This window comes from Danio rerio, chromosome 2, assembly GCF_049306965.1.
Source record: "Danio rerio strain Tuebingen ecotype United States chromosome 2, GRCz12tu, whole genome shotgun sequence".
Taxonomy (NCBI): Eukaryota; Metazoa; Chordata; class Actinopteri; order Cypriniformes; family Danionidae; genus Danio; species Danio rerio.
In genome coordinates this window covers 62,857,501-62,872,500 of record NC_133177.1, presented here as the reverse complement: position 1 = coordinate 62,872,500, position 15,000 = coordinate 62,857,501, and the positions used below count along the sequence as shown (strand labels likewise).

At 39.8% G+C, this 15,000-nt stretch overlaps 1 protein-coding gene across 8 annotated transcripts in view; it reads right to left on the bottom strand.

Moving 5' to 3' along the window:
- Positions 1 to 15,000, bottom strand: part of LOC100334269 (receptor-type tyrosine-protein phosphatase mu) — a 340,509-nt gene that overhangs the window by 193,526 nt on the left and 131,983 nt on the right. For all 8 annotated transcript variants that reach the window (XM_073932228.1, XM_073932230.1, XM_073932232.1 and 5 more), the window contains exon 3: positions 4,117 to 4,379. In XM_073932228.1, coding sequence (XP_073788329.1) covers positions 4,117 to 4,379 — 263 coding nt within the window. The remainder of the gene's footprint in view (positions 1 to 4,116; positions 4,380 to 15,000) is intronic.

Sequence of the window (15,000 nt, the reverse complement as noted above, 5' to 3'; positions counted from 1 at the left end):
GAATGGGTGGGGTGAGCCAGTCACTGGAATAACACACACACTCACACACACACACACACACACACTCAGAGATGCAGATAGGACACTAGCAAATCAGGAGTGGCTGGAGTTATACTGGGACTGGGTGAGGCTAGGCCATAATACCACACTGCCCTGCCAGTTCACACACACACACACACACACACACACACACACACACACACACACACACACGAAATGCTCTATAAAGAGTCCTGAAGTGCAGACTGTCTGCTGCCATCAGAGAGAGAGTAATGCAATGTGTGTGTGTGTGTGTGTGTGTGTGTGTGTGTGGGTTCAACCTCAGCAGCCGGAAAAGCTTCTCTACACTTGTGTTGAACTCAAACAGGCAGCACATGGCATTCCTGCTCTGGGAGAGTCTGGACATGAGCCTCAGACATACCAGCCTGTGTGTGTGTGTGTGTGTGTGTGTGTGTGTGTATGTACAATATGTGCGTGTGTGTATGTGTGCGTGCATGCATATATGTGTTTGTGTACATGTGTGAGCGTGTGTGCATGCATATATGTGTTGGTTTACGTGTGTGCTTGTTTGTGTGTGTGTGTGTGTGTGTGTGTGTGTGTGCATGCATACGTGTGTGGTTGTGTATATATATGTGTGTGTGTGTGTGTGTGTGCGCGCGTGCATGCAAATGTGTGTGTACATGTGTGTTTGTGCACGTTTTTGTGTGTGTGTGCATGTGTGTGTGTGTGTGTGCGCGTGCATGCAAATGTGTTTGTGTACATGTGTGTTTGTGCATGTTTGTGTGTGTGTGTACGTGTGTGTGGTGTACATCTGTCTATGTTAGTGTCTCTGTATGTATACGTTTGTGAGATTGTGTGTGTGTGTGTGTGTGTGTGTGTGCGTCTGTGTACTTGTGTGTGTTTTTGTACGTGTGTGTGTACAAGTGTGTGTGTGTACAAGTGTGTGTACATGCATATATTTTTGTGTACTTGTGCATGTGTCCGTACATGGATATGTGTGTGCATGCGTGCGTGCAAGTTCTTGTGTGTGTTTGTGAATGGGCATGTGTGCAAGTGTGTGTTTGTGTGCATGTATATGCATGTAAGATTCTATATGCATCTGTGCACACACATTTTGTGTGTTTGTCTTTGGGTGTGTGTGTGTGTGTGTGTGTGCATCTGTCTGTGATCTCTCTCTTCATCAGTGTGATCTCAAGCTAGTGTGTGTTTTTAAGTCTTGCATACATCGCTCTGTGTGATAAGAATAGAGTGTGTGTGTGTGTGTGTGTGTGTGTCTCGTTAGTCCTGTCAGGATAATGATACGTGTGTTTAATTGCAGAGTGTGGTCGGAGCTCGTCAGCATGAAGCACCTGCTGCTTTAGACATTAGTGTGTGTGTGTGTGATGATGGTCTGATCTGACGCTGGTCTCCGCTAATGAGTGTGTTCGGGTCGCCGGCAGAACTTCACACTGATTCTGACAGGTGTTCAGTTTCCTGTGTTTCAGCGCTGACCTTTGACCTCAGCCACAGCGCTTCTGCAGGTCAGCTTCTGTTGACGAGAGGCTAATTATAAACCCGTGTAATGTCATTAACACACAGAGAAATGCGCTCGTGTGTGTGTTTGCGGGGGCCGCTGGAGTCACACACTGCGCTGATTAAAAGCCGTATGTGTAAGAATGTGTGTGTGTTAATCACTGTTTGTTGGCAATGTGTGAAGAGTTAGCAGCGAGGCTTCAGAGAGGCGCTCCGCTGACCTGCTGAAGCGGGAGGATTGTTGATCATCAGCGTAGAGCTGCACACACTCCAGAGCCGCACCACTCTTCTCTCAGCTCTCAGTGCGAGTGTTTCCATGTGTATATATGTGCACGTGTGTGTGTATGCGCATGTATATGTGTGTGTGCGAATATGTGCATGTGTGTGTGTATGTGTACATATGTGTGCGTGTGTGTGTATATGTGTATGTGTGTGAGTATGCGCATGAATTCGTGTGTGTGTGCATATGTGCATGTGTATGTATGCGAGCATGTATGTGTGTGTGTGCATATGTGCATGAGAGTGTGTATTTGTACATATATGTGTGTGCATGTGTGTGCATATGTGCATGTGTGTACATATGTGTGTGCGTGTATATTTGTATATATGCGCACGTGTGTGTGCGCATATGACCATGTGTGTGTGTATGTGTACATATATGTATGTGTGTGTTTGTGCGCACACCAGTATGTGCGCGCGCATATGTGCATGTGTACATATGTGTGTGTTTGTGTGTGTGTATGTGTATATATGCGCATGTGTGTATGCGCATATGAGCATGTGTGTGTATGTGCATATATATGTGTGTGCGTGTGTGTATATTTGTGCATGTGTGTGTACATATGAGTGTGTGCATGTGTGTGTAAGTGTGCATGTATATGTGTGTGCGCATATGTGCGTGTATATATGTGTGTGTGTGTGCGGTTGCGTGCGTGTATATATGTACATATGTGCATGTGTGTGTGTATGTGTACATATGTGTGTGTTCATATGTGTGTGCGCGTGCGTACGTGTGTGTATATACATATGTGCATGTGTGTGTGTATGTGTACATATGCGTGTGTATGTGTGTGTATATATATATATATATATATATATTTATACATACACATAGGTGCATGTGCATGTGCATGTGTGTGTGTGTGTGTATGCGTGTGTGTGTGTGTGTGTGTGTATGGACCAATTCAGATGTTATCTCCTCTCTGGGCATCTCTCCGTCAGGCTGAGGTGTGAATAATGATGATCTGCTCCTGTTAGAGCAACTGAATGTCTCATCCAACTCCACATGTGCTGTTTACACACGTGTGTGTTATTACACACATGCACACACACGTCCTGCTATTACACACACGTGCTGTTATTAGTGTGCGTCCTCACGGGTCTGATGGAGCCCCGTGTTAATTGGAGTAACGAGGCCCTGTGACCCGCCGTACCAGAGCCAAATTACTCCATTAGAGGAGAGCGAGGAGACGAGCAGAGGTCACACACACACACACACACACACACACACACACACACACACACACACACACACACACACACATCACTGCATCACATATACACTCACATGCATATCACTATATCACTGTATATGTGTGTGTGTGTGTGTGTGTGTGTGTGTATTTGTGTGTGTATATGTGTTTTGCATGTGAATATATTTACATATATAGTCACCGGCCACTTTATTAGGTACACCTGACTAGTACCGGGTCGGACCCCTTTCACCTTCAGAACTGCCTTAATCCTTCAGATTCAGCAAGCTGCTGGAAATATTCCTCAGAGATTTTGCTCCATATTGTCATGATAGCATCACACAGTTGCTGCAGATTTGTCGGCTGCACATCCATGATGCCAATCTCCCGTTCCACCACATCCCAAAGCTGCTCTATTGGATTGAGCTCTGGTGACTGTGGAGGCCATTTGAGTACAGTGAACTCATCGTCATGTTCAAGAAACCAGTCTGAGATGATTGAGCTTTATGACATGCTGCGTTATCCTGCTGGAAGTAGCCATCAGAAGATGGAGACACTGTGCTCATAAAGGGATGGACATGGTCAGCAGCAATACTCAGGTAGGCTGTGGCGTTGACACCATGCTCAATTGGTACTAACGACTACTGGTTGTAACGAGTGCTTATTTGAGTTACTGTTGCCTTTCTATCAGCTGGAACCAGTCTGGCCATTCTCCTCTGACCTCTGGCCTCATCAACAAGGCATTTGCGCCCACAGAACTGCCGCTCACTGGATATTTCCTCTTTGTCGGAGCATTCTCTGTAAACCCTAGAGATGGTTGTGCGTGAAAATCCCAGTAGATCAGCAGTTTCTGAAATACTCAGAGCAGCCCGTCTGGCAGCAACAACCATGCCACGTTCAAAGTCTCTTCAATCCCCTTTCTTCCCCATTCTGATGCTCGCTCTGACCTGCAGCAGATCCTCTTCACCATGTCTACATGCCTAGATGCAGTGAGCTGCTGCCGTGTGATTGGCTGATTACAAATTTGCGCTAACAAGCAGTTGGACAGGTGTACCTAATAAAGTGGCCGGTGAGTGTATATGTGTATGTGTGTGTGTTTGTGTGTATATATGGGTGTGTGTGGGCCCCCAACCTGATAGTAGTTTGGCCAGTATGTGCTGACGGCGAGCTCCACTGAGTTCCAGGAGCGTGCAGCAGCTCCAGGGTTGCTCCACACTGGTTTCCCCGCTGGACTGCTGTTCTCGCGGATGTAGACGTTCAGCTGGGCGGCTCGACCCGCCGCATAATACTGGAACAGCACGCAGTGTGTGTCGTTCTCTGTCAGCTGCGGCGTGAAGAGGCGAGCCTTCTGACCCGCGAAACGCCCTGATGAGTTCACCATCACGAACGCTGAGCCTGACACACACAGACACACAACATGTCAGTCAGTACATGAATACTGCTTTACTTATATATTTACCTGCATTGTAGTGTTTTTTGCATGTGTTTATTATTATTATTATTATTATTATTATTATTATTATTATTAATATTATTATTATAATTAATTTATTATACTTATTTTATAATTACTGTTATTATTATTATTTTGTTATTATTATTAAAGTTTGTTTATTATTAATATTATTGTTATTATTATTATTATTATTATTTTTATTATTATTTTATTATCATTGTATTTATTTTATTAATATTATTGTATTATTATTATATTCCTTTATTATTAATATTACTATTATTATTATTATTATTACTTTATTATTATCATTATAGTTATTTTATTATATTATTATTATTATTATTATTACATTTTATTATTATTATTATTAATAATAATATTAATAATAATAATAATAATAATAATAATAACTTTATTATAATAATTCTGTTATTATTGTTATTAATATAGTGTTATTTGTATTATTGTTGTTGTTATATTTTAATATTACATATTTTACTATTAATAGTTTTTTACATTTACATTTATTATTCACTTTTTTGTAAAACAATTATTAATCATTATTAAATATAGTTTGGTTAATTGTTTGATTTCAATTTCATATTTTTAAAAAGACACAAAATAATTATACATTTCCTTCGTTTCTACAAAATAACACAAATTTTATTCGATTCTATATTAAATCTGAATGATACTTCACATCTGATATTAAATTAAACAAATAAAAAAATGAAAGTATTTTCAAAAAAATTATCAAAATCCTAAAAGCCTCTCAGTCTTATCGTCTCGTATTGTTTAAATGTGTGAGGACTCTGATGTGTGTCATTAGAGCAGATGTTGTTATGATCTCACCACATCAAACACTTACACTCAGGCAGCAGTGTGTGTGTGTGTGTGTTTGTTTGTGTGTGTATGTGTGTGTGTGTGTGGTATTCCTCCAGAATTATTGCGTGATAATGGTGGCGATGAAGCCTGATGTTTGATTATTAATATATCTCAGCATCACACACACACACACACACACACACACACACACACACACACACACACACACACACACACACACACACTGTTGTGTTTAGAAGACGCGTATGGAGCACATCGGTGTGTTTATCAACACATTGAAAACAGTACAGTGACGCTAATTGATTAAAGAGGAGACACTTCATTAACCCAGCTGCTTCATTCAGCTTAATTAGCATTGCTAATTCATCTATATCTGTTTCAATCACACTGATGCCAACTACAACACACACTCTGAGTCACCAACACACACACACACACACACACACACACACACACACACACACACACACACACACACACATTCGCTCACTCATAAATGCTTGCAGGTACACACATAACCCTAATCACACACACACTCCTTACACTTACACCTATACACACGCGCATGCACACACACAAACACTCACAAACTCACTCACTAACACACAAATACTCACTCATTCAACTCGCACACACATGCGCACACTCACTCTCACACACACTAATTCATACACGTGAACACACACACACACACACACACACGCACGCACACACACACACACAAACGCACAATCACTCACACACACTCCTTCTTACACTTACACCTACACACACACGCATGTACACACACACAAACACTCACACACTCACTCACTAACAAATACTCACTCATTCAACTCGCACACACATGCGCACACATACAAACACACACACACACACTCACTCATTCCAACACACACTTACACATGCACGTACACACACACACACTCACTCACTCATTCCTACACACACACGCACACATGCACGTACACACACACACACACACTCTCATTTACTCACTTACATACACTCACTCAACTCACACACAGTCACTCACACAAACACACACAAACACACACACACACTTTTGCACACATACAAACAATCACACACACTCACTCATTCCAACACACACTTACACATGCACGTACACACACACACACTCACTACCTCACACGTACACACACGCACACACAAATACACACACACACTCTTATTTACTCACATACACTCATTCAACTCACACACAGTCACTCACACACACACACACACACAAGATCATATGAATAAATCCACATTTCAGCCATGGAATTAGCCGACAGAACAATTAGTTTCATAATTCATTCATAATTCAATAATTAATAATTGATGAAATAATAACAGTGTGTGTTATTCGGCGGGGGTCATCTGGGAATAACAGATCTGACCAATCAGAAGTGAGTATTCCAGACTGCTGTGTGACAATCCTCTGACAGAGCGCAGAGATGCAGTGATGACAGCTCTCAGCGTGTGTGTGGTGTGGGCTGTGTGAGTGAAGTGTTGCCTATATAGATGTACAGTATAGTGCGCTCGAGCCTCGCATGTGTTGTTTCATTAGTTTCTCATCAACCTGAGCAGCGGCGTGGCTGTGATTTACAGCAGTGTTAATCAGGGTAGGTTGAGGAGAGTAGCGAGCACTTCCTGTCTGCAGGAGTAATTAGTCAGCAGCTGCGGGAGGATATCATAACGAGAGTCTGCTCTCTCTGCTCCTGCTCTGGCCAATTAGCTGTGATGAAGGCCGGCGGATCCTCACACCTCTGCTGGACTACCTGTTTATGAGCCCGTCCACAGCGCAGCGTCTGATTGGACGACAGCACTAATGACCTTCACAACCCCTGCTGCATCACATGACTCACAGTCTCTCCAGCAGCGCAGCCGTCTGATTGGAAGATACACTTAAGACCCTGACAGTCCCTGCTGAACCCCCCCCACTGCTCACTGATCCAGACTAATGCAGACTGGTTTAGACTGATGGAGTCCAATTTAAACTGATCCAAACTGATGAAAACTGATCTAGACCGATCCAGACTAATCAAGATTATCCAAAACTCACATATACAGTACTGATCCAAACTGACCAAGTGAGTACAGAACAAGACTGATCTAGACAGACCAGGACTGACCAAGACTGATCCAGATTGACCAAAACTGATTAAGATGACCCAGTTTGACCAAACTAACAAAGACTAAACCAGATTGACTAAAGACTGTCCAGAATGGCCAACGGATCTGGACTGATCTACACTGATCCAGACTAACAGAAACTGACCCAGACTAATGGAGATTAGTCCAGACGGATCTAGAGTGACCAAGACTAACATGGGCTCATCCAGACTGACCAAGGCTGGTCCAGACTGGCCGATTAAGATGGTACAGACTGTCCAGAATGGTCAAGACGGGTCTGGACTGATCTACACTGATCCAGACTAACAGAAACTGACCCAGACTAATGGAGACTGAAACTGTCTGGAGACTGAAAAAGAAACTGTCCAGACTGATCTTGTTGATCCAGCCTGAGCAAAACTAACAGAGACTGATCCAGGCTGAACAAGACTGGTACAGACTGACTGATACTAATCCAGACTGGTTTAGACTGATCCAGACTTATCTAGAGTGACCAAAACTAACATAGGCTGATCCAGACTGACCAAGGCTCGTCCAGACTGGCCTACACTGATTAAGATGGTACAGATTAAGACTGACCTAGATTGACCAAGACTAATTCAGACAGATCCAGACTGACCAGGACTGACCAAAACTAACAGAGACGGATCCAAACTGACCGAAACTGGTACAGCCTGACCCAAACTTATCCAGACTGTTCAAGACGAACCTGGATTTATCTACAGTGATCCAGACTAACAGAGACTGATCCAGACTAATGGAGACTGGTCCAGACTGAACTATATAATCCAGACTGATCAAAACTAACAGAGACTGCTCCAGAATGACCAAGACTGGTCCAGTCCAACCTACACTGATCAAGATAACAGAGACTGATCATGGTAGGCTGACCAAAACTGATTCACATTGACCAGGACTAACCAAAACTAATTCAGACTGACCCAGACAAATCCAGACTTTCTAAGACTGATCCAGACTGACTAAAACTGGTCCAGATTGGTCAAGACGGATCTGGAGTTGTCTAGACTGAGCCAGACTAACCAAGACGGATGCAGACTAATGGAGACCGGAGTGGTATGTAGAGTGGACAAGACTAACATAGACTGATCCAGAATGACCAAGACTGTTCCAGACCGGCCTACAGTGATAACAGAGACTGGTCATGGCAGACTGATCAAGATCCAGGTTGACCAGGACTTACCAAATCTAGTTCAGACTGATCCAGACTGAGACTGATCCAGACAGACCCAAACTGATCTAGACTGATCCAGGCTGATATATACTGTTCTTGATTGACCAATACTAACATAGACTGATTAAGAATGACCAAGGCTGGTCTAGACCGGCCTAAACTGATCTAGATGGCAGAGATCAAGCCTGACCTAGATTGACCAGAAATAGCCAAGACTGAACAAGACTGGTACAGACTGACCAAATATGAGCCAGACTGATCTAGAATGACCAATATTAACATAGACTGGTCCAGAATGACCAAAACTGGTCCAGACCGGCCTACACTGATCAAGGTTAACAGAAACTGATTATGGCAGACTGATCAAGACTGATTCAGATTGACCAAGACTAATTCAGACTGACCCAGACAGATGCATATCAAGCAGGACTGGCCAAGACTAATCAAGAATGAGCCAGACTGATCTAAACTGATCCAGATTGATCAGGACTAACCAAGACTGATCCAGACTGATCTAAACTGATCCAGATTGATCAGGACTAACCAAGACTGATCCAGACTGATCTAAACTGATCCAGATTGATCAGGACTAACCAAGACTGATCCAGACTGATACCTAATAAACCAGATGGAGTCAGACTGTTGTTTTTTGCATGAACATCAGTGTTTGAATTATTATAAATCATGTTCATCTGTCCTTGACTCTCTCTTTTTTCAGTTACACCCTCTCTCTCTCACACACACACGGACACACACAGACACACACTCTCTCTCTCTCTCTCTCTCTCTCTCTCAGGTGTCTCTCTCTGACAGGTGAGAGCAGACTGCGCTCTGATTGGCCGCCCGCTGTGCTCATTTTGCCGCCGTCTGGACACCTGATGCTTCATTAGTGCATGCTGGGAAGCGGCGAGCGTGTCACAGTAATGGCAGAGCTAATTAAAGGAGTCTCGGACACGCAGAGCATCACACACAACATTATTAAGCACAAGTTTCAGCAGATCCGTGATAACCAGAGACATCTGAATAGAGCGAGGGCGAAAATAAAGCTGCTCCAGAGTCCTCAGACAGCACACAGCATTCACAATAACACTGCAGCATACGACAACTCTCACTCAACAACACAATATCACTCTCATCATGCAACAAGTGCTGCACTGAGATCAGGTCTATTCTGAATTATCATATAGGTCACGTACTGTATATGCAGATCTATAGTCAAATAATAAGCTTGCTTTCTGTTTTAATAATGCTGTTGTGTGTTTTTTTGTATATATACAGGGGTACAGAATTATTAGCCTATTATTAATTATTATCCCTTCTGTAAATTTTTCTCCAGTTTCTGTTTAACGGAGAGACACATTTCTAATCATAACCGTGTTAATAACTCATCTCTAATAACTGATTTATTTTCTCTTTGTCATGATGACGGTAAATAATATTAGACTAGATATTCTTCAAGACACTAGGGTTCAGCTTAAAGTGACATGTAAAGGCTTCACTAGGGTAATTAGGGTAAAGTTAGGGTCATTAGGCAAGTCATTTTATAAGAGTGGTTTGTTCTGGAGACTATCCAACACTAATATTGCTTAAAGGGGCTAATAATAATAATATTGTAATATTGAGCTTAAAATGACATTAAAACAATTAAAAGCTGCTTTTATTCTAGCCAAAATAAAACAAAAACAAAAAACAAAACACTTTATCCAGAAGAACAAATATTATCAGACATACTGTGAAAATTGTATAGATATATTATTCATTGTAATGTACAGTTTTTAGGTTTTAATTAATGTATCTGTAATTGAATTAATAAAAATGATAGATTTCATCATAGTAATTAGGTGAAGTTTAAATTCTTGTCATTTCATTTCAAACACAGATTATTTTAATTTGCATTTTAGTTTAAATGTAAATCACAGCACTCTTCTAGATGAGTTTGATGCCGAGACATTCGTTCGTTCGTTCGTTCGTTCGTTCATTCGTTCGTTCGTTCGTTCGTTCATTCGTTCGTTCGTTCATTCGTTCGTTCGTTTGTTTGTTCGTTCATTCATTCGATTGTTTGTTCATTCGTTCATTCATTTTGTTTTCAGTTTACTCCCTTTATTAATCTGGCGACAGCACTACCTACTGCGCCACCCTGGCACCCAAAACTAAATTTATTCAAATGAAATGTCTGCACTAATTTATTAAATAAACTGAAATATTTATTTTTTTTTAAAAATCATTTTAAATATATTTTAAAAATAAACATAACACTATTGACATAAAATAAATAAATAAATAAATAAATAAATAAATAAATAAATAAATAAATAAATAAATAAATAAATAAATAAATATATTTATTAAATAAATTTATTCAATTTCAGCCGTCAGCCTTCATCAGGTTCATTTACATTTTAGAAAATATTAATTTAAATGATATTTTACAGATTTTTTATGAAATTTCAGTTGCTTTATTTTAAATCTTTACTTTTTTGTTTATGAATATTTCAGTATTACATATTTTCTTCTTGTAAACGTATTTTAGGAATAAAATGAGTCTGTGCATATTATTGTCATCCATTTGATAGGTTTTTAAATATTTATTAAAATATTTTTAATATATTAAGTATTTTCGTATTTGAGAAAAGGATAAATGTTCCCATGGCAACAAGCTTCTTTTCTCCTTAATTTTATTAGCATTTTATTATTCTCCTTAATTGTATTATTCTCCTTCAATTTATTAGTCTCCTTAAATGTATTATTATTATTATTATTATTATTATTATTATTTCAAGTCCTGAATATTTGTATGTTCACTTCATTTTTTTGTAGTTGAAGAAAAAAAAGCTTAAAGAGGTTTGTAGTTCAAAGTGTTGTCACGGCAACTAAGTGAAGTTACGTTCTTTTTTTGTTCTAGTTAATTTTTGTCACTGATTTATTTCTAAAAAAATGTTTTTTAATGTTTATTTTTTTATTTCAGTTTCATCCATCCATTCATTTTCCTTTAACCTAGTCCCTTTATTTATCAGGGTTCTGCACAGCAGAATGAACCGCCAACTATTCCAGCATTAGTTTTGCACAGCAGATGCCCTTCCAGCAGCAGCCCAGTACTGGGAAACACCCAAACACGCTCACACATACACACACTCATACACTATGGCTAGTTTAGTTGATCAGTTCCCCTATAGCGCATGTGTTTGGACTGTGGGGGAAACCAGAGCACCCGGAGGAAACCCACGCCAACACAGGGAGAACATGCAAACTCCACACAGAAACGCCAACTGATACAGCCAGGACTCGAACCAGCAACGTTCTTGCTATGAGGTCACAAGTCTAACCACTGAGACATCGTGCCGCCCAAAAATTTCAGTTTCATTTATTCAAAATAAGTTTTGTTTTTAGTTGAGTGTTCTTTCAATCATTCAAAATGTTATTTTGTAACCAACAATTATTAAAATTAATATAAAAGTGTTTTAATTTTTGTTGAAATATAATTTTTTAAAATACATTTATTTGTAGTTGAGAAAAAGACAAAAATGTTGTTGTGGCAACTACTTTGTAAGTTTTTTTCTATTTAATTTGATTTCATTTCTTAATTTAATTACAAATATAATATAATATAATATAATATAATATGATATAATATAATATAATATAATATAATATAATATAATATAATATAATATAATATAATATAATATATAATAATAGAACATAATATAATAAAATAATATAATATAATATAATACAATATATAATAATATAATATAATATAATAATATAATATAATATAATATAATATAATATAACAATAGAACATAATATAATACAATAATATAATATAATATAATACAATATATTATAATATAATATATTATAATAATAGAACATAATATAATATGATAATATAATATAATATAATATAATATAATATAATATAATAATAGAACATAATATAATAATATAATATAATACAATAAATTATAATATAATATAATATAATACAATATAATATAATATAATATAATATAATATAATATAATATAATATAATAATAGAACATAATACAATACAACATATTATAATATAATATAATATAATATAATATAATATAATATAATATAATATAATATAATATAATATAATATAATATAATATAATATAATATTTAAAATCTTTTTTTTATTTAGTTTATGAATTTTATTTCAAACATATGAAATGTTATTTTTGTAAACAATTATATTAGTAATAAAACCAGAGTATGGCTGAGTTTTAAATAGCTAAAACATTATTTTAGCAGCCGTTTTTCCTCTCATTTATTATTAATTTATTTAAGTTCTCGATAATAGCGCAGGTATGCATTAATGAATTCCTCTCTGCTCATTGTGATCAGTTCATTGAGTTGTCCACTGCTAATCATCAGCGTCTGCAGGCATTTACACTCATTACACCGGGTGTGTGTGTGTGTGTGTGTGTGTGTGTGTGTGTGTGTGACGCTGTGAGCGGGCTTGTAATTTCCAGTAATGACTGGCGCTCATTATTCCGTTCACATTCGGGTCCTGAACTCTGTGAAAATCATTATGTGGCTGAAATGGGAATGAAGGAGCCGCTCTTTAAGCTCAAACCCTCCAGGTCTCATTTGCTAATAAAACTCTGCGCGGTCGCACCTGGAGAAAAGGCCCGGCGGACGCGCGCAAATGTCAATGTAGACAAGCCTATTCGCACATTGTGGCAGCAATCAAAAACGCTCCGGCTGTGCGGGTTCAGCAGGCCGAGCGAAAAACAGGAATAATAGCGCAGGAGCCGCTCGGCTTTTGTCTGACTCCCACAATCAGGACTTTCTTACATCCGCCTGCAAATCAAAGATGGAGGAGTTTGGCTAAACTCTGAGGAGACACTGATAATTGGCTGGAGAACAGTCGGATCGGATGTTTCATGATGCACACACACACACACACACACACACACACACACACACACACACACACACACACACACACACACACACCTGTCATTAATTCTGCACAATGCCACAGGTTTTCTTCTGAAACACAACAATACTCAGCGCTGAAATATGATCAGATGGTGAACCTGTACCTGACATTATCAGTGGCGGATGGGCAATATGGGCATCCGCCATCTTGCTAGGGGAGGCACAGGGAGATGGTGCAAAAAAGGTGCCCTGGTATCAATCATTAGGGGGCGTTAGGGGTCATTCACATTTGGCGTCTTTTGCACGTGCAGGTTTGTTATTGTCTTTTTGCAGCTGAAACAACGCTGGTCAAAATAAATTGACGTATGCATGCAGAAAACCAACCCAGGCTCATTCTGAAAATGTAGTCCCGTGGACGTTTCTGGAGACCGCAAAATACGTCCCGGGAGGTAAGTATGGCTGCATTTCATTTTTTTTAAGCGAACGCTACGGGGCGGTGTGACGCCGTTCCCTTTCGCGCTTGCCGGCTGACCGCTTACCTCCGTGTGGAGGGCCTTCCCGCTGCAGTCAGTTTGTCCGGTTAGCTCATCGTGTGCGTCAGCGGACTTAAGATGCAGAGAGGAGGAGTTGACAGAGGCGTCCGGGTTCGAGTTCGGGGAAGAGCGATTCCAGAAATCAGGTAAGACAAAAACAGAATCCAAAAAATAAAGTGAACGAGTTCTTAACAGGGTGAGAATGTGGTGAAATCTGAAAACGTGGTAAAAAAAAAAAAAAAAAAACAGACGAGGGCTTTTCTTTTTCTAGACGGCTTTTCTAAAATGTTGCTCGGGTTTAGGGAAGTGAGCGGGCGGGCGGGTCAATCGCTAAAACTGGTTGGGTTCAGTGAAGGAGGAGAGTGAGTCAGCCGATTGGCCGGTCACGCAGTCAATCATTCGGTGAGTCAGACAGCGGCGTCTGGTGGGTTGACGCGAGAACAGCGTGTGTGAACGGCACTCGCGAGAGACATTCGAGATACGAAAAAGTGCACACAGCGGCCTCTCGCGGATTCGCAAAAACAAAAACTGCACAAATATGTACCTCCTGCACAAATATGTACGTCTCCAGAAACGTCCGCTGGACTACGTTTTCAGAATGAGCCTGGGTTGCAGAAAACAGTTCTCGCATGTCTCGCGCTGCTCCTGCTCTCGGTGTGAATCCGGGTTGCACTCTGATAAAATACACGCCGCTCATGTATGGCAAGCCAAAGTGGTCACAAATACACTATTGGTCAATCGCGTTTACAATCTAAACGCTGCATTAAACGTCGCTAATAGCATTTCAAACTCTGCTAAACACGGCATTCTGATTGCAAACGCTGCAAATAATGCGCGCAAACCTTTATAAACGCTGTTTTTAGCGCCGTTTTAGTGTTAGTAGAAAGCGCAGCTTATAACGCGATCCACTTACCACAAAACGCTGC